This window comes from Pleurodeles waltl, chromosome 5, assembly GCF_031143425.1.
Source record: "Pleurodeles waltl isolate 20211129_DDA chromosome 5, aPleWal1.hap1.20221129, whole genome shotgun sequence".
Lineage (NCBI taxonomy): Eukaryota > Metazoa > Chordata > Amphibia > Caudata > Salamandridae > Pleurodeles > Pleurodeles waltl.
In genome coordinates, this window is record NC_090444.1 from 1,867,064,471 (window position 1) to 1,867,089,506 (window position 25,036).

Below are 25,036 nucleotides of genomic sequence, written 5' to 3' on the forward strand. Positions count from 1 at the left end.
CCCTGAACTGCTCGTGTATTATGGGGTCAGTGCTAAGAGTACAAAACCTAGGAGCGTCTCCTATATCTAATATTACCCCAGAGGCTCCTGTGTCAAATAATCGCACCATCCGAGTGAGTAATATTTGCCCAGATCTCTGCTTGAACCTGTCTATAATATCATTAACTTCTTGTTTGGTGTAATCTTCTAGGGAGTGCATCTCAATTCCTTCCGGATTCTGTGGAGTGCCATGTATCTTTCGTCTAAATATTGGTTGTGCTCGAACCACTTTCAGTTCATCTGGCTCAAGCTGGCCCCCACCTTTTTTTTTTTTAAGTGCTTCATCACTGGAATCTAAAAAATCAGTGGCTTCCCAGATATTTGAGTCCCATATTTCTGAATCCCAGTTTAACCCTGCTTTAACTATAGCTAAATGAGCTTTCTTTTGATTGACTTTAGCCCTCTGTTTCCGATACCTGTATTGAGCGACTAGGACATCTGCCTACCCAGCTACAGGTTGATAAGAATCTGCTTTATCTTGTAATAACTTATTAAGACAAGACAGCGTGTTAGATTATTTTTAGCTTCAAATAGCTGCCTTTCTAATTGTTGGTTTTCTTGTTCTAGCTGCCTACATTTTTCATGCATTTTTCTATTAGGACATACCATGATCCAGCCCCGTCTGCCTAAAATATATAAATCACATCTCTGTTCCAGAGGTACTTTCTGTAAACAGAGTAAAACATCTTTTGCCTCAGCATCGCTAAGACATCCGCTCTTGCAGAAACTTGCACCACAAGACTATTAATTCAAAAGATTATTATAAGGTTCTTTTTCCCACCCTGGAATCTTATTTGGAACCTGGGAAACCACTTTTGACTTATTGCTAAACATTTTTCACTTCTTTTAGATTTTATATATCTGATGGCTATAACCTGATGTCTTCCATGACCAAGGTTCTTACTGACTGCATGATGCTGTTGGGCTTTGCCTTATGACAATACTGAGTCTTACTACGGTGATTGCATAGTATGCATAGTGTATATGATCTATGATGTCTTTGGTCCAATGAGATAATAAGAAACGTATTTTTATATAACTTGGTGTGGTGTATTTATTGTGTCTCTGGTGTGTGTGTGTGTGTGTGTGTGTGTGTGTTGTGCAAACGCTTTGCACATGACCTCTGGGGAGAAGCCTGTCTGCTCTGTGCCAAGCTTCCAGGGGTGAGCACAAGTTATCTTTGGTGTGTAACTTACTCGCCCAGACTAGAGCATTGGGTTCTGCCTAGCTGACGTGCATACCCTACCCAACCAGAAACTGTTGCGCCGCTGCACACGGCAAGAGACAAACATTCGTCTCGGACCGCAGCACGCGTTTCTCTGACGCGATGCGCCCCTAGTCTGCTGTGTGCTTGCAGAGGCCCCAAATTGTGCATGGGGCCTTGTTCTTTTGCTGTGCACCGCGTTGTCAGGTATGTCTGACCCCCCCCCCCTCACCTGTTCTTTTCTTCTTTTCTTGGACATCTGGTTGTGCCTTCCTTTATGTTTTATACTCCTTCCCATGTTTCCTTTCTCTTCCCAGCATTCCCTGTTCCCTATTCTCTATGGTTCCTAGTCCATTCTGTTCTATGTGCTTTTCCCTATCTAAGATGGTGTCCTTTTACTTCCTGTTGGTCGTTTCCCCTTTGTTGGTATTTAAGGGCAGTGATTCTTTCTCTCCTTGCGCTGCAACACGTTCTGTTTGAATGGTGTCTTCGCTCCTGCTTCCTCGTATTCCTGTGCTGGTTCTCATCAGTTCAGAATACTTTTTCATGTATTTGCTCTTGCTGATATTCTCTTCGTTTTTGTTCCTGTTTTAGGAACATTCTTTGTGGAGGTTTTTACCCCTTTCAGGGTTTTTTTTCCCTCTGGCGCTACTTCTGAGGGGCACGGCCTGCTCTTGGCGTACCCATTGCCTGCAGCACCGTGGCTACCAGAAAGAGTGGCCCCTACTTGGGCCAAGGCCGAACCTTCAAGAACAGGATCCACGCAACTCGCTCTGCGGCCTCCAGGGTAAAGCAGCACGTAAGACGTGACAGAAACCCCATTTCTAACAGTCCTCCAATCAGGCTGCCTCTTCAAGAGGATCTTGGGAAGGGTTTATGCACCCGAACCTCTGCACCCTTCACCTTCATACATGGAGATTGGGTGGTGACAGTTGAGCTTTTGACCTTCCATCTGAAGTTTGTGATTTTTATTTTTCTTTTTCTGGCAGCTAGCAGTCCATCCACTAAGTCGGTATACGCCTGCCGTTGGGGTAAGTTTGTGTCATGGTGTGCTGGGCTCAACATTTACCCCTTTCTGCACCTTTATTCAAGGTTCTCTTGTTTGCTTTAGCTTTGATACAGCAGGGCTGTGCTCTGGGCTTAATTAAAAGTTATCCCTTTTGTGGTTGCTGGACCAACCTTCTCTGTTTCAGTCACCTGTTGTGGCCAGATTCCTTAGATGCCTACAGCGTATGTTTGCCCCCCACACCATTCATCATGCCTCAATGGGACCTCAACCTTGTTCTCACCTTTCTGATGTGTGCACCATTTGAGCCTCTGCACAATTGCCCTCTTAGGCTATTGACCATCAAAGCTGCCTTAATATTTTCCATACCATTGGCCAGCGGATTACAGGCACATTGTGCACCCTCCTTAAACCACCTTCTGCCCCAACAAATTGGCCCTCCGTACACATACCTCCTTCTTTCTGAAGGTTGTCACTCACTTCCATGTAGGTGTTCTGCTTTCCCACTTATCTCCTATCGGAGCTTACAGAACCTCTCTGGAATACATTTCTGAGCTTTAAAGAAGACCTTTATTGTTGTTAATTCTCCCCCACCCACAAGTTCCTGAGAGACGAAATTAGTAGATTGGAAGCACACATTCAAAAGTAGTCGCAGCAATGAAAGCAAAATATATCACAGTACTTCTCAGTTGCAATGTACACAACAAATATATATTACATAACTGCAAAGCATAAAAGTCAAATTCATCACCGTATGGGCAAGGCGGTAGGGCCTAAAGCTTCATCTTTCTGGGGTCTGCAAGTTGATGACTCCGGTCAACTGCGAGAAAGAGATTATCTACCCAAACGGGAGACTGGCAACTGACGTCTAGTTCCAGCCTGAAGTCAAGCAGATTCGAATCTAATTCACTGTAGCCCAGAGTCATCCTTAAAAGCAAACTCAGTGTGAGATCCGAACAACCTTGGAGAGCGGCCAGTTCTCCTGAGCAATTCCGCTCTCAGACTGGATTGCGAGGTAAACACAAAATCTACGTGCTCTTACCAGCTAAGGTCTGGTATGAAGAAAACCGTATGGTTCATCTTGTGGAAAAACACAGCTTGGAAAAACACAGATCATCTGCAATGTCTCAACTGCAATGTCTAACCCTACGTTAAAGCCAATAGGCAGCTGAACTAAATACAAAATGTAATGGCTAACTCCATGTTAAAGCCAATAGGCAGCAAAACTGAACAAAACATATAATGTGCTACTGATGAACATTGAGCAACTAATATGCGCAGTGGTGAAACATACAGTCATTGGTCAAACGCAATAAATAGCATCACAGTAGGCCTAAACATAACCATACCTACCTTTTTTGCTACGCCTCATCCCTCAGAAGAGGAGGAGAGACTCCACCATCTGGACCCAGAAAGAGTATTGTTTTTCTTGGCCACACTTGAGTTCTGGGTGGCCAATCATCTCTCTGTGGGCTGTGTAGAAGCTAAAACAGGGGAGACTGTGCACAAATGGACATGATATTGAGATGGACTGGTCTGTGTGTTAAGATTGCTATGAATTGGCCAAGAAGCAACTCCTGAGGGCTTGCGGGCTCATTCCAAGGTTGTGACCACTGCGTTAGCACACTGTGTCCCTGTCCTGGACATCTGTCAGGCAGCAGCATGGGCTCCTCTGCACATGTTCACCAAGCGCTGCTGCTGGGAAAGGCAGGCCCCTCATACCTGGCACCTTGCTCAATCAATCAATATTTGTAAAGCGCAGCTACTCACCCGTGAGGGTCTCAAGGCACACGTTCGGTCCTGCAGGACTTTCTGCTTTAATTTGCTTTGCAGACCCATCTCTGGGGAGGTATTGCTTGGGTAGCTATTCTAAGGTAACGATTCTGTGGCTGGAACTCTATTACATGGACAAGTTACTTACCTTCAGTAATACCTAGTGGCAGAGTCCTTACCAGTCCTTCCATATTCCCTCCCCTGCAAACCGATTATGGTGTAAGGTACACCCTTCTCAAAGCCTTAGCTTGTCACACCAGTGGTCAGTTCTCATCATGGCTCTGCGCTCCCGGCATGGAAAGTTGTTATAGTAACTGACCTCAGCGCATCTGGGTGGCACCTGTATAGGTAACAAGTGCCTCACATCCGGCACTGCAGACGCGGAGCTGAAAGATGCCACCTACCAGCATACTTGAGATAGTGCTTGAAAATCTTCTGGGTCCAGTATGGTGCTTGGGGAATATTCTAAGCTAAGGAATGTGTGGCTAGATAGTCTCTACCGGGTAAGTGAGGGTAAGTAACTTGTTCTTCTGTTTACAATCCTGGAACAAGCTCTAAAAGAAACCCATAGCCTGTTTTTTGTTTTTCTTTTAATGGGGGATTTGTAAACCTCAACACCACTCTAAGTGGAAGTCTGTCTGTGCTTGTTTCTACTGCTGGGAGGAGATAGACTAGAAGGTAAGAGAATAACCATGAGATTTTCTGAAATGAAGGAGATAAAGAATAGAACTGCTGTCCAAAGGAAAGGAGCTCCTGAGTAGGGGGCCGAGCGTGTTGAAAGCCAGCTGCCTCAGTGAACGAGTATAATGGTTGGAACTACTAACAGGCATTGGGATCTTTAACGATGGCTACGGGAAGGCTGATATTTGTTGAATTTGTGGGACAGAAATTTAAGTACTCTGCCTTGTTGGATTTTGTGCACATTGCCTTGGATAGAATCCTCTTATCAACTGGAAGCTAATGCAGGGATTTTCGATGAGAGAAAACAGAGTCAAAGTTTCTTAGATTAAAAATACTTCTAATAGTTGTGGAGTTTTTAAATCGGGTGATGGCTATTTAAAGATGCTCAGGTAAACTACGTTACTGTAGCCAGACCTGAGGTTTCTAAGGGTACTGGCAGTGATGATGTGATGGGGGAAGGAAAGGAATAGTAAGATGCTCCCCAATAGCCTCATTTGCAAGAGACAAGATTTGGTAGCATTTGAGAATCTGGGAATTAAGATTAAATTTATGATCTAGAAGTATGTCTGAACTCCTGATCTTAGAAGCAGGGGAGGGATATTGTTTTGAGATCAGGGCCTGACTGGAGTGCCAAAACAACCTGCCAAAAATGCTCAAACTAAACCATTCCCTTCATCTTCTTGTAGAATCTCTTCCTTTCCATCCATCGTCTCTACTACCTATCTGATTGCTTTCTCGCTACCCCTCCCTTTCGTACTCTCGAAGCTTCGCCGTGCCTGTTGCAATTAACCTGTGGGACCTGGGGAAAGTGACAGAGGCACCAGGAGCACAGCACTGACCTAAAAAACGTCCTCTAGTGACCCCAGCCAATCAGGGGAATGCCTAGTGGAATAAAAAGCATGTCTGACACTGCTTGTTGTCCCAGCGATTGAGCGTTGGAAAGATGTAAAGAATTTCAGATTTCATGAGGTTGAGCTTCAGAAATTCGGACCCCAAGCATGACACAACACAGTTCATAATGGAGTGACCATCAGTGGAATGGCTTAAAGGGGTTGCCTTGGAGATCAATAAGTAGCTGCATGTTCATCTGGCTTTTCAGTTCAGTTTTGAAAGTCCGGGCGCCTGACAGAAAACCTTTTGCCTTTTTTACCTGTTCTAATTCCTGTAAGCTCCTTCTATATGTTTTGAAGGTCTGGTTTCTTGAAAAGTAGTAATATAGAGTGATTTTTCTTTCCCCAAGCCTGTCCACACACACAAAGCACGAGGGTACCTACCCAGCACAGCACCCTTTTTTTTCCCTTTAATTCTTTGACATTCTTGTCGAGTTTTTAGCCGCCCTCACCATTATTAATGAAAGGTATGTCTCCTTCTGTGCTCAAGTCATACCCTTGTCTACTTCGGAGTTAGATCGCCAGCATAACTGACTGAGATTTCGAGACACTCCAGTGATGATCTAACCTCTGAATAGGACAATTGGTGAAGGGCAAGAGGTTTAAGCACTGATTGGATAAAACAGAGATAATACAATTGACAATATCTTTAACATAGTATATTATGCATAACTGGGGTGAGTAAAAGGCAGTGACAATCTAAGGCATACCCCAATGAAAGTCCTTACATAAAAAGCTACCAAGAAGCTTTTTGTCGCACATTTAAAGAAATGAGAAACACTTTTTATCAGTTTCCATGTAGAAGAAGCAAACATTTCTGCCAACAGTCTAGTTTCACCATGGTGATACGGTAGACCATTCCTCTTCTAGGATAGGACGTAGTTGGATAAAGAAATTGGGCCGTCTGAGTTGGCAAACTGTCATAGTCATTAAATGATTGGATAGTCCTCATTTAAATCAACCTTTCCAGCAAATCTGTGAGTGCAATAAAAAGCTAGCTTGCTTGAAGTTTGTACAAGACATTGTTGTTTTGAGTTGCTGTTATGCTAAATAAGAACATATATATTTATATATACTATATTTTTTTTTTCAACCAGTACATTACTGTATCCAGGGAAGCCACAAGGTTGTGGCCTGTTCTGTAGCCAAATGTGGGATTTCTTTAGTATTAGCAATATTACTTACCAGTTTTCAGAAGATGTAAAAAAAAAAAAAGGTAGTGTTTGTGAACTGACTAATTTAAGGACCACATTGATATCTTGAGCAAAGTTCACCTCTTAATTCGGAGTATTAGAAACTGATGTGCTGTGGGTACAGGCAGTCTACAGCTGATCAGAAATATTTTAAACTTTCTATGGGGAATGGTCAAGACTGCAGATCATACAACAATAAAAACAATTATATTAGCGTTTTTTAGATTAATGCCAACATTAGGAACAGTACATCAAACATTTCTGCACATTTAGAACAAAATAATTAAAATATGGTCAGCTTCTATCTCCTTCCTACACATATTTCTTAAGTAGCCATTTTATGTTCTGAGTTCAAGGTCTCAGTCTCCATCACACACACCTTCAAGCCAATGTCTCTGCATCCTTTCTGTGTCACAATGCTAGGTTATCTCCTTTACACATCATTCTTTAGGCCAGTCCTTTGCACAGGTGCTCCAATAAAGCGCAAAGGACCTTGGAGTAATATTTGATATATTTCAGTTTAGCTATAGTACCCACATGTGATGCAACTATGACATCTCTTGTCATGTGTTATATGTGCTAAGTAGGGGCGTTTTCCTCCCGTTCTTGAAAAGAGATCTTAAATTGTAGTAGTCTCCTCTTTATTCTGTTTTTCAGAATACAGTGGTACCCTTTGCAGTGACCTTCCAAAATTCCTAGTCTATCAAGCGTGGATTAGGAAATTGGCCAATTTTGCAACAGTTAGAAACATTTTAGGTCAGGAAAATTTGGTCTGTTATTTTTAGTCTCAATAAAGCAATCTGATTTATCCTAAATATCTTGTTTGTATTTCATCAAGCTTTTTGACTTTTTGCTAGTATTGATTAGCATCATTCATAGGTTGCTTTCTCATTTATCTGTCCTGTTAAATGACATTAAAGGATACCTAGACCCATGTATGACAAACCTCCAAGAAAACCTGCCTTGGGATCTGATGAGGTACTGAATTTACAGCATTCTCTAGACTCAAAATCAAAGTGTAAATTGTGTGAATGAGCGCTGTTGCCCTGCTGAAGCGCATTCCATGGCTTCACCCTATGCTGGTGTTGTCTCAACACTTCATCAGACACATCCTCAGTTACTCAGTCACTAACCTGTGTTGAACTGTTTTTAGCTCCATGATTCACTGGTTATGATTCATTCTTTCCTGCTCTCCGACCTGCCCTAAACATGTTTTTGTCATGCTGTCTGCTTCCTTGATGTGTAAAGCTTGATGTTGCTACTTCATCATCACTAAGTATTTCTTGCTCTTGTGGTTAAATTCCAGATACACACTAACTAAACTTAAATAAGAATCCATATGGGATTGTGTTTGAAGTTTTCGAGTACTGATGTACTATACCATGATTTTGGGAGACTCTTGTTCAGTTGGAAGTTTACCGTTACTGTACATTTTAGGAATCACTGAGTACTGGGATCCATTTTTTAGTATATTTAGAAATCAGATGTATAAAAATATCCTCATTTCGGAAAGTCTGGGATTTTTTGGGTATTATTTATTAGTTGTTCCAACAACATGTTTCCTAGGAAAGGTGCTTTGCCCTAGACTTGCTGCCACAAAGTAGGCAATAGTTTGTTTTCTTCCCCGTTTTTCTTTTGATGTAGCATTGTGCCACTCACGTTCGTGAGGATCTGCATGTTTGGTTAACCTGCTTGACATCATTCATCTGCTTCCTCTTTCTTTTTTTTTTCTTTTTTTTAATCTTCGTTATTGGTTATAGAAAGCAATAAGAAACAACACCAAAAATGAACAGTTACAAACATATGGCATTTAGAAAGCCTAGTGACAGGAAGGTGCAGTTCCATATCCAAACCACAATGTGAAGGTATACATGTTGCATCTGTTAACATCCAGTTCACAAGCCCACAGAAACCAAGAAAATAGAACATGCATGCAAGAGTGCTGGGGTCAGCCAGAGGTAGTCATTGAGGAGGAGGCTCTAGTCTCGCCTTAAGGTGCCTGACCCGAGTCAGAGGGGTCCACAAAAGCTGACCCCGGTCCTCCCCATGTGTAAAGGTTCTCACCCAGCTTAGCATTCGACCACATCATATTCCCAGCGCTCTAAATCTGGACTAGCCGTATCCATCCAAGTAACCTCCACACAATGCTTGGCCAACACAAGGAGCTGGTGTAGGAACTTAAAAGCCATCTTCTGGCCCTTGCTGCAACGAATATCCCTCAGTAGACAGGTAACTGGGTTTGTTGGACAAGGAATTGTCACCACTGCTGTCACCCTCACAGCCACTCGGTCCCAAAAATCAAGCATTAGTGTGCAGTACTAGGCAAGCTGCAATAAGGACGCTGTCTGGTGGGTGAGAGGGGCTCTAGCAGTATCCATCCTGTGTAACCTGCATGGTTATGCAGCCGCAGAGCCTTTTCAATGTCTGTGCTCGGACGCCCCCTGGCAGAGCAACGATGAGTGGGGAGCCCCCCACATCTCTCCAACAAGATGTGGAAGGACCTGCTGGGAAGGAAGTTCTAATGTTCCTATTGATCACTGAAAGGTTGGCATGTTGAAGGAAATGTCCTGGGCCCAAAGCTTAAGTATCCTGGGCTAGCTCAAATTAAATAAATTCCTTATTGGAAAGAGATTTCCTAGGGTATCACAGGCACCCTCTCGCCATGAAGTCATGACCACCGAATTAGTGAGTGCCCGGAACTTCATGTGTTTTAGTGGTGTGACAGGGTACATCTTATCCATCAGGTGGTAGCTAGTGCCATAGCATTGCCGCTGGGATGACCTTTAGAAGGCCGTATAATGATGGGTTTCTTTTTCTTGTTTGTATAGGAAGCCGGGCCTATGTCCTCCTGTCCCTGAGCCAGCAGGATGGCATTGAGCAGCATATGGACTTCGATAGTCGCTACACCCTCTTGGAGCTGTTTGCAGAAACCACATCCTCAGAAGAACACTGCATATCCTTTGATGGAATCCACCTGCCGCAGGTAGGATTTTATTGTGGGAGTGAAAGACATTCTCTAACATTGTGTTATAATGAATATTCTTAGAGGTTTATTCTGGACGATTAGGATTGGATGAAAGTTCAAGTTTGCTACCAACAAGGCAGAAGGGCGACAGAACTATGGGCATGAGCTTGAATCAGGGTTGATGGTTATCCTTTCCTAATGTCTTACAGATTCCTGGGAAGCTGCTCTTCTCTTTGGTGAAACGTTACCTGTGCGTCACCTCCCTGGTGGACAAATTAAACAGCAGCAGTGAAGAGGCTGTGCAGCCCCACAACGGTGCTGCCACTTCGAGCCCTGCGGGTGAGCAGAGCCGTGTGTTGATGGAGTTTGAGTTCAGCATGGCCATGGCTAACCTCATATCTGAGCTGGTGCGCGTCATGGGCTGGGACCGTGGACAGCACATAAAGTTTCGATCTCCATGGGAGGTGCAGCCCCGCATCCTCCGTTCCATTTTCCAGCCAAAAGTGTCCTCTTGTAACAGTGTCCAGTTGGCTCCTCCCCCTCGGAAGAAGTCCTCCAATGGTTTCAAGACACGTTCAGACTTTGCTAGTCGCAGTGGTTACGTGGAGTATGTACAGGAAAACCTAAAGCCTGGCATGAGTGTACGGATGCTGGAGGACTATGAGCAGGTCAGCACAGGTGACGAGGGGGAGTTTCGGCAGAGCAACGATGGGACGCCGCCTGTCCAGGTAATAAGTGCAGGCTTGGGTGCACTGTTTGAGAGACACTTCTCATTGCCCTTAGCTAGTATGAATGGGTGTGTCACTCAGTTTTTTGTTTAAAAAAAAATAATTTTATTAATTTTTGTTTTAACAATACAACTCTCTCAGTAGGTACTTTGTGAATAGTCGATGATGTAAAATTGCAGCAAAGTCCTTGCATACTTTTGTAGTCCTTGATCTGCACGTCTGTGTTGTTGCACTCGCCTCTTCCATGTGTATGGCAGTTTCATTTGCTGCCCTGCAGCCTTCGGCATGAATTGTTAGTTTCCTCCTATTTTCTATGCTGTGTCCTTTGTGGTTGTCCCTGCAGCACCTTTCTTGACTTGGCAGGAGTGCGGCTTTCTTTGTCTTTTACTGCACTCTTGTCTCACTGAGTGCGGCATCTTTCTCATGCTCCTGTTTGTGTCTCCTGTTTTACTTTTCATAGCATGCATGTGTTCTACAGTTTAGGAGAATTGTCTGTGTTCATCATTTGCCTTTTAAGACCCTTATTGCATCCAGGGGAGCTCTGTGGCCAGTGTTGTTAAAGTGTGCTGTTCTGACACATACTTCCGAAGTATTCTTGTGCTTCAGTGAAACATAGCGGAGGGTGAAGGCTCACTCAAGGTCTAATAAGGACTCTCCTTTGACGTTATTGTGATTTCCTTAGCAGACCGTGTCCACCAGCTGAAACTCTCACTGAAATGAAACCAGCGGAATTGGTTCTCCTCCATTCCGGAGGTCACCTAATTTACTTACACCTGTGTGATTCCACTTAAGGAAACCCTTCAACTCTCCACCTCTGCGGCATGCCACAGTCCGAAAGGAGTACTTCGTTCATCAGGGCTCCCTCCCATCCATGTACTTGTTCGCCTCACTCCATGCTTTAAGCACTGATTTGTTGATGTGTATCAATAATTCTTTACTCGGTTTGGTTCTATAGAGGGCTGTGGGTAAAACACCCATTAATTAACCATCGCCAACTGGCCTGCTCAATAATAATTTGTTACAGCTGGGATCCCCCATACCCCTGCACACACTTTCATGCTACCCTTGTTCAGAAACACCCTCCCAGCTCCTTTGTCAGCTTATTGAATACAGTGCATGCTGCCTTTCCATTTTGTAGGATTAGCCTAACTTCAACCTGCAGCTTCTTGAGGAAGTCGTGGTTACTGCAAAGACTGTTTTGAAGGATGTAGAAGAACATGGGTAGGGCTGTCATCTTGAACATAGCTGTTCAGCCTTGTGGCGACTTAATCTCCGATTCCTCCCATCATTTTGTAATTTGTTTAGTTGAGTGTATGTCATTTTGAGGAATTTCTCTGAATTTTGCTGTAACCTCAAGGGATTTGGCCCAGGTTCCAATAGCTCTCACCCTCGCAATTTGGCTTCTGGTACAGCAGTTCGACCCACTGTACCTGGGCCATTTCCCTCTCATAGATCCCAAACATGTAAGCCCACTCCAGGGTGCCGATGCCTTGGTAGAGGCGAGATTTAACACCACTGTCTGCTCCAACACCGTAATGCTAATCAGCTGTTACAGGTAATGTCTGATCGAGATGTACAAAGGTAGTAACGACCATTCTAAATTAGGTTTATATGCACTGAAGCCCCTCTGGGACACAGCGACCATTTGTAGGATTTGCAAAGAAGGGCCTCCAGAGTGGGGCCGCTTCCTCTGCAGAAAATACCATTGATGTGATGTGACTGCTAAAGCGATATAAAGCCTTCAGCTCACCATCTATGGATACTACTCCAGTGTTGGGCCTAGTGTGCACTAAACCAGAGTGTTGCAGGTGAGGTAGGAAGCATACAGGATGAGTCAGCTTCTTTATACAATCACACTGTTCTCCCAGGCACAGTAATGACTGTTAAAATGTGTTGTAGGCATGTTCCATTGTGCATGTTTATACCACTAGCCACTCCCATGTGAAATTCGCCTGACAAGGGGATTGATGTGGGGACAGGAGTGGAAGATACAGGTGGGTAGAGGGGGGGGCGTCTCACTGTACAGTCAGGATTCAGTGGGGTGAAGGTGTGTTATGGGTGCTGTTCTGTTAACAGCTCTGCATAGCACACTTTTACACGCAGTTCTGCTTGATGCAAGTGAGTGGAGCTGTAAGGACTGATTGTAGACCACCCCTCGTTAAATATGTGACATGGAATGTACAAGGCTTGAGTAACCCTAGTGTCAGAAGATACCTTCACTAGAATGCCACAGGAGCAGAAGCCTCACCAAATGCCCCTCCGCCATCACCCACGCCAACAACTAACCTATTTGTCTGCGTGAGACAGCAGTAGGGGGTGAAGGGGAAGCGGAGTGAAAAGCAAGAGAGACTGCCTTGTAGAGGTTGGTTTCTCTGTCTTCTATCCTGGTCTGTTCTGATAGGTCCTCGCTGCCTCAGTACTTGCTGTGCTGCACCTGTATTTGAGAAATAGACATTGTCTTAAGATGACATTGCTAACATGTATACAATTACTAAAAGAAACATATAAATCAATACATTGCAAAGTACATATTTACTCAAGGTTCACAAGGCATGCGCGCCTCTCTGTTATGTGAAGTGTCTGAGTTACAGAAGATGACACTTGGTTAATGAGAGTCCATAGACTTATTTGTGGAGTTGATGATGACTCTGCCTTCCCGGTCTTGCCTTTCTGGGACTATCATCCTCTGGGCAGCAGTTCGGAATGCGGCAGCTGACCCACACCAGTGCCATGTGTCCCCCCACTCCACAATCATTTGAACATTTTGAGGTGCCAGGTGTCTTACTTTTTTGGCTCACTGGGGGGTCTGTTTGGCGTGTCCACTTCTCTGCATATTTTGTGCGCTGTTGCATCTCAGATATTTGTATGGATGGCTGAGAAATTAATTTAGGCATGATATGGTCCTTCCATTCTCCTTATTGTGAAGTAGCAGTAATGTTCCACCTACTTTGCACCGTTCTTGAAATTGTTTGCTGACAGACTTAATCTTGCAGGTTTCTAGTGATTTATGAGCCCAGAGATTGCCCCAGCATAGTGATCATCTCTTGCTCCTGACCCTCACATGGGAAATTGTTGGAGAAACCCCTGGTTCCCAGAGATGCATCACCCTCTGGATATTGTGAATGAGCTTATTTTTTTCCAAATGGGGATGTCCACTGTTTACCTGCCTTGAAGTATGAGACGTCTCCCAGTCAATTCCGCACCTGAACCCTCCACCTCGCTCTCCTCTTAGACAGCTCTCACAGCCACTTCAGTTACGGTCATGCTTGGCATCATGTCTGAACGTAGAACACGTATTGAATGCAGGTGGAGTCTTTCTATATTTGTGCACAATGCCTAATTGGCTGACTCCACAGACAGCCCACCAATTCCCCTCTTTTGCAAGCCACTTTCGGGTTTTTAAAAAATTACTCCTGGAACGATCTCCCCTGGCAATGGCACTCACTGGTTATGGACTGATCTTTGCCAGCTGTAGATCAGCTACACTTCTCCAGCTATGCTGCTTGCCAGTCTCTCCTCCCTGGTGCAGTGCAGCTGTTGCCCCATTAAGGCCAGTGAGTACCAACAAGCCAACACCTCGTCCCTGGCTCGCCACTATTCTCTTCTACCTTACCTATACCTTTCTCCCTCTTCCGGAGTGGAGCTCTAGAGGATGACCACGCCACCTCTGCTGTCCTTGGACTTACGCACAACTCAGCATCACACAAGTGGGGAGAGGTTTAATAATGCACAGATAGCATACTGTCGCAGTGAGACCTTTGCTGTGCATCGCTGCAGCGGTCTCAAGGCGCCTTTTAAGGGTATTTGGAACAGATAATCAGGTCCTTGCCCACGAGCACCCAAAACACCACCATCCTGACCTCCTGCTCAGATGTTAATTGTTTAAAATATCTAGGGCACTCTGTGAACTGCGTGTTGGATTACAAGCACCGTCCTAATTGCTTGAGTCTGTCGGACAAAGTTCTGGTGTTTGTGCTTAAGGTCTTTATAACCACGTACCCAAAGTGCTCTCCAGCAAGGTAGTCTTGTACGGATTGTCCAATTCAGAAAGTCTCCAGAAAATGCTTCATGTTGCGCCATTTTGTTGACCAAGTGTAGTATGTAGGCATGTGACCTGGACGTATGAATTACGACTCCGAGTGCCTGTCTTAAAGCACTTCTTGTAGATCTCTTTGCTGTTTTCTGATGGCCATCATCATGGCCGGGGTACGTGTGCTTGATGCCTGAGGTTAGGGTGTACTTTATCTCTCCCTCGAGGGTTTGCTTAATGTGTATCTGCAGACTGCTACATGGAGATTGAAAACTATGATGCAGTGTAGGAGGTGGGTTTGGGCATGTTTTTTTGTTTGATCGAGTTAAACTGTTTTATTTTTTAAATGCTCAAGCAGAATGTTCCTCAAAATATCCCTTGTCCAGCTCCTCCAGTGCATTGTACTACGAAGGCTCTTTCTGAATCAGTTTAAAAACAGTTTCCGATACTTCTTTGACTGCAGATTCCTCACTTTTAGATTAGCCCCCAAGTGCCTGATTCTGTGCAGAATCTTTTCCAGCAGTACGTCTGCACACCAGTAGGTGGTGAAGTGCTGCTGTGCTCTGGTTTTACACCTTGTCGGAGATGATGGAGTGTAGATGCATATCGGTATCACCCCTGCACACTGACATTATTTCCTTCCTCTCCACATATTCTGATACAGATCTGAAGTTCTGCTTCCATCTTTGTCTATCTTCCACTTTGTAAAATTGTTTTTCAAGCAGTGTGCTAGACGTTCTATCCCCTACAAACATGGCCGGTTTTAAGCCCTGCAGAGACTGCTGCAAAAAGATGTCTTCAATGGAACCCCATAAGGTGTATCTTTAGTGCCTGAGCTCTGGCCACGATTTCAAGTCATCTCATGAATGCGCCCTAAAGCACCCAAAGGTGCTCTTAGACAGGAGGTGAAACTCTACATCTTTGAGCATTCGAATTTGCAACATTACACAGTTACCGGTCCAAGTCGGGTGGCCGGATCCTAATCCAAGTTAGTGGCCCAGTCCCGGTCACGAGATCTTACCCACATCAACTCCACGGCTGGCTTAAAAATTTCAGGTATGTCAAAATCCAAAAGGAAGCACAAGAAAGCAAAGCAGTACTTCCCCAGGGAGTTTTTTGTCCTGTCGCAGGTTGGGGCCTTTCAGGACGCCATAGTACAGTACTTTAGTGTGCTTCTGACTCACTCTGGTGCACCTTTGGACCCCACAGAGGCTCAGGGGGCTCTAGTTGATGCCAGTAGGCCCTGCCACAACGCTGTCTTCCTCCTTGGAATCTGCTAATCAGGCACAGGTGACACTGGTACAGGCTTTTACGCTGGCCCCACGGTCCACACCAGTTTCCAGAGTAGTGACATAGTTTCTGGTTCTACAGGTGCTGAATGATGATCCAGTGCAGACACTCCCGTCTGACCTGGAACCGAGGTTTTTCCTCTGCCGGCTACCGCATTAAGAAGCGACCAGTTATTCTGCTACTTGATAATAACTCAGCGCAACTGTCAGCATAGGCTCTTTACTATTGTTTTACTCCCACTCTGACCTTGTGTCACAATAGGTAGCACCGCAGGATACTGATTATGACAGGAAGGGGGATGGTTTGCTTTTGATGAACATAGACTCTTCACAGAGAAGGCGGACTCTGCTCTGAAAAGGGCCATAAGCCTCTCTTGGGGCTAATGACTCCTCTCAAACAATTCACCCGTCATTTCTACAAAGTGGGGTCGGTCGGCACCGCTGTAGATCTTGGGTCATCTCCTTTGAGGTGTAGATGGAGTCAGAAAGGCAGCAATGATGTTGAGCCACTGCAGGGCCCGCATGTCCCACCTGGCATTGTTGACAAAGAGGATGCACAAAACTAAGAGAACAAGAAGCCTCTGAGTCATCCTTAGAAAGATACAGGGCTGCGCACCACACTTGATGATCATAGCCCAAATACGCCACACCCTACAGTGGAGGAAAGGCCTTGAACCTCATTGCAGCCTGGATTGCCTCAATGAATGGAAGCTTCTTTGAAGGAAGAAGAATCAGGTGACACTTCAGCTTGTTTACAGTGAAACCTAATGACTTTAGGAGTTCCACCGCTGCCCTGAGAAGGTCTAATCTTGACTGCAACAATCCCACCTTCAGCAGCTAGTTGTCAAGTTAAGGAAAGCCCGGAACTCCCATTCTCTGAAGGCGGACATTGACATCTGTTAACACTTTCATGAACAACCAAGGGGCTGACGTGAGCCAGAGGAGAAGGTAATTTGAAAGTGCCTGAAAAATATTTTCTAATAGAATTCTTAGACTCAGTTTCAGATTTTGAAGGATCCTAGTTCAATCACTCAACGGACATGATTGCTACTGCCTGAGGTTTGCAGTGAAAGGGCAACACTTCTAATCCAGGTGTTTAAACTCTGCAAACTGAGAGTTTATCAGGGTGCTGTGTGTTGTGGCAGCCATCTTTGTTTTTAAGGGGTTCTCTTTACAGCAGTTTCTGTATCAATGTCTGGAGGGTCTTTGGGTAGTAGGCAACACTGTTTAGTGTCAGGTTTTCTAGTAATTGGGAAAAAATTATTGGTCCCCACCAGAAGCTGTAGATAGTGTGGTGAATAATTAACACTGCTTTAGTCCCACTAGTTCCATAGTTGGACCAACCAACACCCGAGAGAATTCTGTCAGTGACATGGAACCTCGATTCTCATGATGTCCTTTAAAAGTGGTGTGGTGGTTACAAAAGCTTTTTGATCTTGATGCTTTATGCACTTATGGAATCTGGTAGAGTAGATGAACACTCATTCTCTCCCTGCTGCCTGCTCAGGCAGTGAACTACCATATTACTAGTAACTTACAGATGAAAGGCAAAGGGATGGGATATTTTCTATGAACATCCGTAGGGTCCTTAGTCTGAGTTTTGGCCAGGCCGTGGGAAGATGTCTCCATTGGTGGATACTAAAGATGGGCTTGTGTGCAGTACATAAGGTTGTACATTAAGGGTGTATCATTACCGCTACAGTAATCGTACAACAGTGGTGTCAAAATCTAACAATGCAAATTAGATGAGGTACTGATACTAGTCTTCTGAGTGACCAACATGAGGACCAAAGAGCAAACCCTGGCCGCAGCAAAAGCAAAGAAATACTTGAATTATAACAGCCACAAAATCCTCTTATTCCCTGATCTGGCACCTATAGCAGTGGAAAAAGTGGACACACTTGAATTTGGTGAGAAGGAAATTGCTTGCGAGGTGTGTACAAGCTGGCCTGCTTTACCCAGTGAAGCTCAGGATTTCACATAAATGAATATAATATTTTCTGGGACTTGGACAGTGCAAAAGCTCATGTAATCAGTAATGCTGTACTAAATGTGGAAGAAGAGAAGCAGGGTGAAAAAACTGTAGTGAGGAACTACCAAACCTTGACTGGCCACTGGATAAGGGGGAAGGGTTGAACTGCAGGGATTATGTTAAAGATGTTTTGGTCCCTAACGATAATGTAGGTCGAAACAAATTAGATAGGATTTAGTCTGGCCAGATGTATACAGTGTGTTTATATTCTGCCACTTATTTTGAAGTTCTTGTTGGTGGATGAGTCTTACCATATCTAAGGATCTGATACCAGATCAGGGGCAACCCTGAGATCACACAGTCGGGCTCTTCCGGCGTGGGTCCCAACGTCGACGCTTCACAGGCACCCACCCGTGGAGCAAGGCCCATCCTTATCCCACATGATACATGGAGAAACCAATCACCAATACAATTTACACAGAGAGCACTTGCACTTTAGCACTGATCAGTTTAGGAAAGGCGTTCTTTTTGGCATGGTTACCCCCACTTTTAGCCTGCTATCAGTATGCTTAGACTGTTTTCACTGGGATCTTGCTAATCAGGACCCCAGTGATTGTGCTCTCTCCTCTAAATTTGGTTGCCTTGGTACTCTTTGCACCCCACAATTGGCATACTGGTCTACCCCTATAAGCCCCTAGTATATTGTACTCAGGTACCCAGGGCATTAGTACACCAGGGGTCCCCCATGTGCTGCAGCATGTATTATGCCGCCCATGGGAGCCCATGCAATTGCAGCCTGCATGAAAAGGTGCATGCACCCTTTCACTGCTGGTCACTGCACCAGGTGACTGCCACCCCTGTGGTAGGCCCTTCTACCCAGATGGGTGGGTGCAGGTCCTTATGTGTCAGGGCACCCCTGCATGATCAGAGGTGCCCCTACGGACTCCAGTTACAATGCACTAGACTTCGTATGTGTGGGGAGGCCATTTTACCTGTGTACTGACAACAGGTCACTTTGTGGTCCGGCTGCATAATGGTAACTCCGAACTTAAGCATATTGGCTGTCAAATATGTCGGAATCATTCCCCAATACTAATGCCAGTATTGGTGGCATGGTTCCATGAGGACCCCCAGTATTGCTCATGCTGCTGCAGCCGCTCAGACAGGTTTCTGCCCTCCTGCTGCTTGCCTAGCTCCAGCAGGGGAAGGCAGAACAAAGGATTTCCTGTGGTAGAGGAAACCAACACCCTCTCACTTGGAAATAGATGTTACATGGCTGGGGAGTGGTAACCTCCCCATGCCACCGGCTTGCTTTGAAGGGCAAATTTGGTGCCCTCCTTGCATAAACCGGTTTACACCAGTCCCAGGACCCCGGGTCCCTGCTCTGGCAAGAAACCACATAAAGTAAAGGGGAGTGATTACTCCCCCGTCCATTACCACCTCATGGATGGTTACCAGAGCTCCTCCAGGTGGCCACTTGATTCTGCCACCTTGGAAAAAAGATGTGCAGAGGCCCCTGGGAGCACCTCGTTGGTCAGGACAGGTGTCTGACGTCAGTGACACCCTCTGATAGGTGGTCACCCTGCAGAGTGACAAAGCCCCCTGTTAGTTATTTAGGGACTCTCTTGCGGGTGGGTACCCAGATTCGGAATGCAAGACCCCACCATGACTCCTCTGCAACAAACTCTTCTCCTGGCCACTGGAACTGCTGCTGGAATTCCCAGGAACCAAACAAGCCTGCAACTCCTGAGACGATCTCTCCTTGCAACAATGTTTCTCCGGCTCCTTACAACATTTGCAACATTTCCCCGGCTGTGCATCCTCTGGGGTCGGCAAGACTTGAGCTGCTCCAAAGAAGCAAGAAGGAATCTCCCTTGGAGGGAAGGAGTCACTTCCCTGCAACCGCAGGCACCTAAGACAACAATGATCAACTGCTGGGATCTCCTGCCATCTGGCTACAGGAAGAATCTCCAACAAAGGTGGTGGGTCTGAGTGGTCCCCTTGGTCCTCTCTACCTGCTGTCTAACTTGGGAGATGGTGAGCCCTTGCCTCTCCTTTGTGCACAGTACCCCTGTGCACCGCGACTGTTGCAACAACCAAGGCTTGTTGACCCTTACTCCAAGGGATCTTCGGGCTTCAAGTAACCCCAGCCTCCAGCACTTCATCCTTGCATGGACAGTCTCTCCTCTGCTGCTTCAGCAACATGGGACTCCTGTCCAGGTGTGCTGACTGGGCATCACCGGAACTTACTGTGCCTGCAGCCAGTGGGTTGCCTTTGGGAACTGTGACTGCTGGTGCTGGTTCCTCCGACTGCTAAGGGTCAGCCTGGACTCCCCTCCAAGGGTCGAGTCCCCTGGACTTGCTGGTCCTCTTCTTCTCTGCATGTCCTCTTTTGCCCAGATTTGCATTTGCCAAGGCTTGGTGGTGGTCCTCCTGACCACTGACCAGCTGCAACCCGACGACTGAGGTGGGACATCTCTTTCTCGACTTTAAGGACCTCTCTACAGCTCCTGGACTACCCAGTTGATCTTCACCTTCCCTCGTCAACCCTTCTCTTTTTCCACAGAAGGGTGGATGGTGGTTCCTACCCCTTCTGGACACTCCTGCGTGTACTGGGCTCTGTCCCCTTCTTTTGCAGGTCCTCTTCTTCGGGAATCAACCATTGAGTTCCACCGGACTGGCCCTGGTCTTGCAATCTTCCTTTCCAAGTCCCCTTGTTAGTCTTTGAGAGGACCAGGTAACTTACCTCTGCTCTCCTGGTCGCTGGGCGCCACCTGGGTACTCAGCTCTTGGGGTCCAGAGTTCTCCCTTCTAACTACTCCATAGCCTTGGGTGGGGGACCTCACTTCGCATTCCACTATTTTAGCACATGGTTTGGCCCTCCCTTAGGGCCCTAGTTATTTTCTATTTCTTGCCAATGCTGGTTGTTTCATATGCTAATTCCTAACTATTACTGTGCATAGATATAGTTGGGAGACTGCCTATAAGTAATCTAGTTCAGTGCTACTGTAATAAAGTACCTTTATTTTTATAACACCTTGGTTCCTTTCAGGTATGATCAATTGCTGTGTGACTGCTGTGGTATTGCAAGTGCTTTACACTCCTCCAAGATAAGTCTTGACTGCTCGTCACAGCTACCACTAGAGAGCCCTGGCTTCCTAGACACTGTCTTATTCACTAATAGGAGTTTCCTGGACCTGGTATGAGGTGGAAACACCATAGGTGTCTGCCTGGCCAGCTTCCTACCATCAGCAGTGGTAAAGTGGTCAGAGTCCTAAAGCCAGCACAGTCGAAAGGCAGCATGCAGTCAAAAACAGGAGGTCACAGGCAAAAGGTTCGGGGATAACCCTGCAAAAAAGTGCAATTTACAACACATAGGACCTTCTGTCTCAGTAAATTCCCCACTTAGTATCGAGCCAGACGAATCCTCTCACTGGACTCTATAGGGGTGATGTTTTATATGCCAGTTTTTCTTTCTCTTTGGATACTGGCATTCTTGTCTCACACAGAGTACTCCCTATAGTTCAGATTCTCTGGTTTCTGGTGCTACTATGCTCATTTCAATTTCTGCTTTAGTATTAGGTTAGTGAGTCTATATAGCGCTTGACTGTGCTAATTTCGTTCCATGGTGCTGTGATCTCTTTGATTAGGGCTTTGTTTTTCTTTTTCTGGCCCCTAATCTTGACTTCAGTTTCAGATCCTGGCTTCTTTACGCATCTGAGCTTCTCTTCTGTGAGTTGTGTAACATTGTGTAGAATTGTGGCGAGTGCCTCTGTTACTTGAGTGACTATCCTGTCTTGTTCTCCCTGTCTCCTGGAGGAGGCTTGATTGGAAATGGACATGGAGATAGTGCAGCTTTTCTTGTGTGCCTGTGCCTGTTTCTTTCAGAGACGTACTGTAACACATTTAATACCCTTGTGGTTGGTATGGACTGAATGGTTTGGTAGGCATGCTGGTAAGGTTGGTAAATATAAATAACTTTTTGGGTTTTTAGTTTCTATGATGTATATAAAACCACACCTGATTTGTCAGGGAAGCACTGTAGTACCCTAAGAATCTCTATTAATGTTCGTGTGCCAGGCAGAAGGTCTAGTGGTTTGTAGAACAGTAGCCTGGACTAGGCAGTTTTCCACCTGCTTTTAAGAGTTGTCTCTTGATCAGCGTGCCTGTCCTGTAAGCGGGAGAATGGCCTCACTGTAGTATTTGAAAGGTGTTAATTCTTATTGTGTTGTTTTGAATCATTCGTTTTCTTCTAGACTAACATCCATTAGCTAATTCTGGGTGGGTGATCAACTTCACTGTGGGCAACAGTTGATTCACTCCATGTAGGGTATAGGTTTCCATTTCTAGTCCTCCTTGAATTCAAGGCTGTATGCTTAAGAGGGACATCCTTTCCTTCTCATTGCTCAAATCCCTCTGTTTGCATTTTTTAGTGCTCATGTCTGATGCTGGCTACTCCGGCATCACAAAGAAGCTTTAAGCAAGACTACAGAGAATCTAGAACGCAGCAGCCAGACTGATCCTCAAAATGCCCACTTTGGAGAGCTCCACTGACTCCCTATCAACGAACACATCACCTTCAAGTTACTGACACACACCTACAAGGTACTGCACAACAGCGAACCAGACTTCCTAAACCACCGCCTGACTTTCTGCACCCCTGCCAGACAACTCCGATCCTCCCAACTCGCCGCCATCCCCAGAATCAGGAAGAGCACAGCTGGTGGCAGATCATTCTCTTACCTCACAGCTTGGACCTGAATCACGCTCCCACTCAACCTCAGACAGGCCCCCTCGCTGAAGGACCTCAAGACCTGGCTCTTCGGATGGTCAGCCCGCCCACAACAGCGCCTCGAGATCCCTTGGGTGATAAGCCGCGCTATACAAGTATCTGATTGCTTGATTGATGCTTACTTTCTGGAGAGTTGACCTTGGTTCAGTGACCTGTGCTTCCTGTTGGAATATGTGTCCTGCAATAGCTTGGAGGGTACTCTGTTGCATTTCTTTTTTTGCTTCCTGGTCTCCTATGGCACACCGGATTCGCTTCATGTGTCTGTGTTCTTTTACCGGTCGTGTGTTCCTTTCTTCCCCTGGGTTGTTTATTCTCTTTTAGATGAAGGAGACTACCCCTCACCCCCACCCGCCAGGCTGTACCTCTCTGCACCTTGCTGCTCTTAGTCTAAGTTATCTCGCTGCCCTCCCATAGCTCTTTTGTCTGAGTGCGCGGTGTTTGTGGCCTCCCTGTGCTCCATCACTTGTATTACTTGGATCACGGGCATGAGTAAGTCTTCACGTGTAAGTGGATCTGTCCACCTGAAACAGTCTGTGTGTTCCTTGTTTCTGTTAGGTCGGGCATGCACGCACTTGTAAGTATTGTGAGCACAATTGCCAATATGTTATACTGTAAGCGAACAATTTTTTTTACTTTTGTCTCTCTCCTTGGCGCACATGCTCATGGCGCTCATGGTGCTTTGAATCTGCCCGTTCTTGGTTTTCTTATTGTTTCATGCTTGTTCGGTGCACGTCGCTGCTCCCAGCAGCTGCTTGATTTTTTTGTTTATGTGGACCTTTGTTGCAAGGCTATGGTATAGAGATTACGATTAGGACCGCCACACGTTCTTGTTTAATGCACTTCGACCCTGATTTTCCTAGCCTTCAGTCCCTTTTCCATGGTGCTGCTTTTTCCCATTCCCTCGACACTCTATGGTTCTGGACAGAGCTTTCCTTTCAGAGCTGCTGGTGGTAGGAGACAGCTCTCGCCACCCTTGTCAATCAACGCATCTGTGTGATGCTCTGCCTTTTTCATGTCTGGGACTGGTGGCGGGCAGGGCTTCAGGTTTCCGGCTAGTGATGCTGTAGTTGTGGGACTGGTGATCTGGAATAGGGAATCTAGGACTAGGCACAAGATTAGGAACGGGGTTCAGGAACCGCTGATGGATCCGCCAGGGACCTTGAGAGGGCTTAATTGTGGGAACATCGGAAGACCCTAAAGAAGGCAGAACACCTCTCTACCTTCCCTGAGCCTGGCACCATTGCAGAATTGAGCTGGTGTGGCTGCGGAGGCTTGAGCAGCTGCTGCTGAATGGGCGTCTGTGGGGGTGAAAACTGCTAGAGTGTAGCGACCCTGCTTGACATTCTGCTATCCTTGTATAGCGTAGCGAGTGCAGCAGCAGGTCCGCCCTACGTAAGGACAAGGATGTCAGCGAGGTCCTCGAATGGGGTAAATAAATATGGGTGAGTGCCTCCTACATCATCTGTAATAACCCAGTTCCTCAGCCCAACATGTATGGAACCGAACCGGTAGTCTGGTGGTCTTTTCTACAGTTCGTTTATGTACAAGTTACAGGGTCATTCTCTCTTTGTTAATGTGTGGATTGCTTCCTAGACAAGGTAGATCTTTAATAAAAAACAAATGAATGCATGCAGTGGCTTTATGAGCCACTACCGTTGATGGGGACCGAACACCTCATTGGGCTCCCCCTTATTGTGGAATAACAGTCACTGTGCCTACTCTGTGAATAAAAGGGCGGTGGTGCCCCTCATGGATCTAGGGCAGTGTCCCCTTGATTATCTCCCTCGTGTTGCCCTAGAATACATAGATAGAACATGAATGATTGTACAGTCTCCCCTACTTCAACGCTGTGAGTTTGGCCTGAGTATTGCACCCCGCTCCTCCAAGTAAGTTACGCTTCTTTCCAGTGGTACAGCAGTGTTAGAGACAGAGTAAACTATTCCAGTCGCCTGTGCACCACACTTAATTGACTTCCCTGCTTGGTCCTACGCTGTTCAAGTTGATTGACTCTGATGCAAGGCGATGAATCCACTGCCTCTGATGCGTGTTCACTGCTACATGGTGCATGCTGTCTTTGTCTCCATCTCCTTTCCTCTCCTTTTGCTGTGACCCCACTGACTAACGCCAGGGTATCGATGGGTTGGCTCTCACTGACTTCCTCATCATGACAGGGTATCGATGGGTTGGCTCTCACTGACTTCCTCATCACGACAGGGTATTGACGGGTTGGCTCTCACTGACTTTCTCATCACGACAGGGTATTGATGGGTTGGCTCTCACTGACTTCCTCATCACGCCAGGGTATCGATGGGTTGGCTCTCACTGATTAACTACTCTCACCAGGATATCGATCTTTTGGCTCTCAAAATTAAACCAAATTAGCACCTCCTTTATACACCATCTGCTGCAGAAACAAGTTGACTAGCTTCCCTTTTTTCTGTTACCGCACCTTCTCGAAGAGCATGGCCCACAGT

At 45.8% G+C, this 25,036-nt stretch overlaps 1 protein-coding gene across 2 annotated transcripts in view; it reads left to right on the top strand.

The window, feature by feature from the left end:
• Positions 1-25,036, top strand: part of LOC138296904 (cullin-9-like) — a 360,394-nt gene that overhangs the window by 58,758 nt on the left and 276,600 nt on the right. For both annotated transcript variants that reach the window (XM_069236417.1, XM_069236416.1), the window contains exons 3-4: positions 9,615-9,769; positions 9,961-10,479. In XM_069236417.1, the coding sequence (XP_069092518.1) occupies positions 9,615-9,769; positions 9,961-10,479 (674 nt within the window). The remainder of the gene's footprint in view (positions 1-9,614; positions 9,770-9,960; positions 10,480-25,036) is intronic.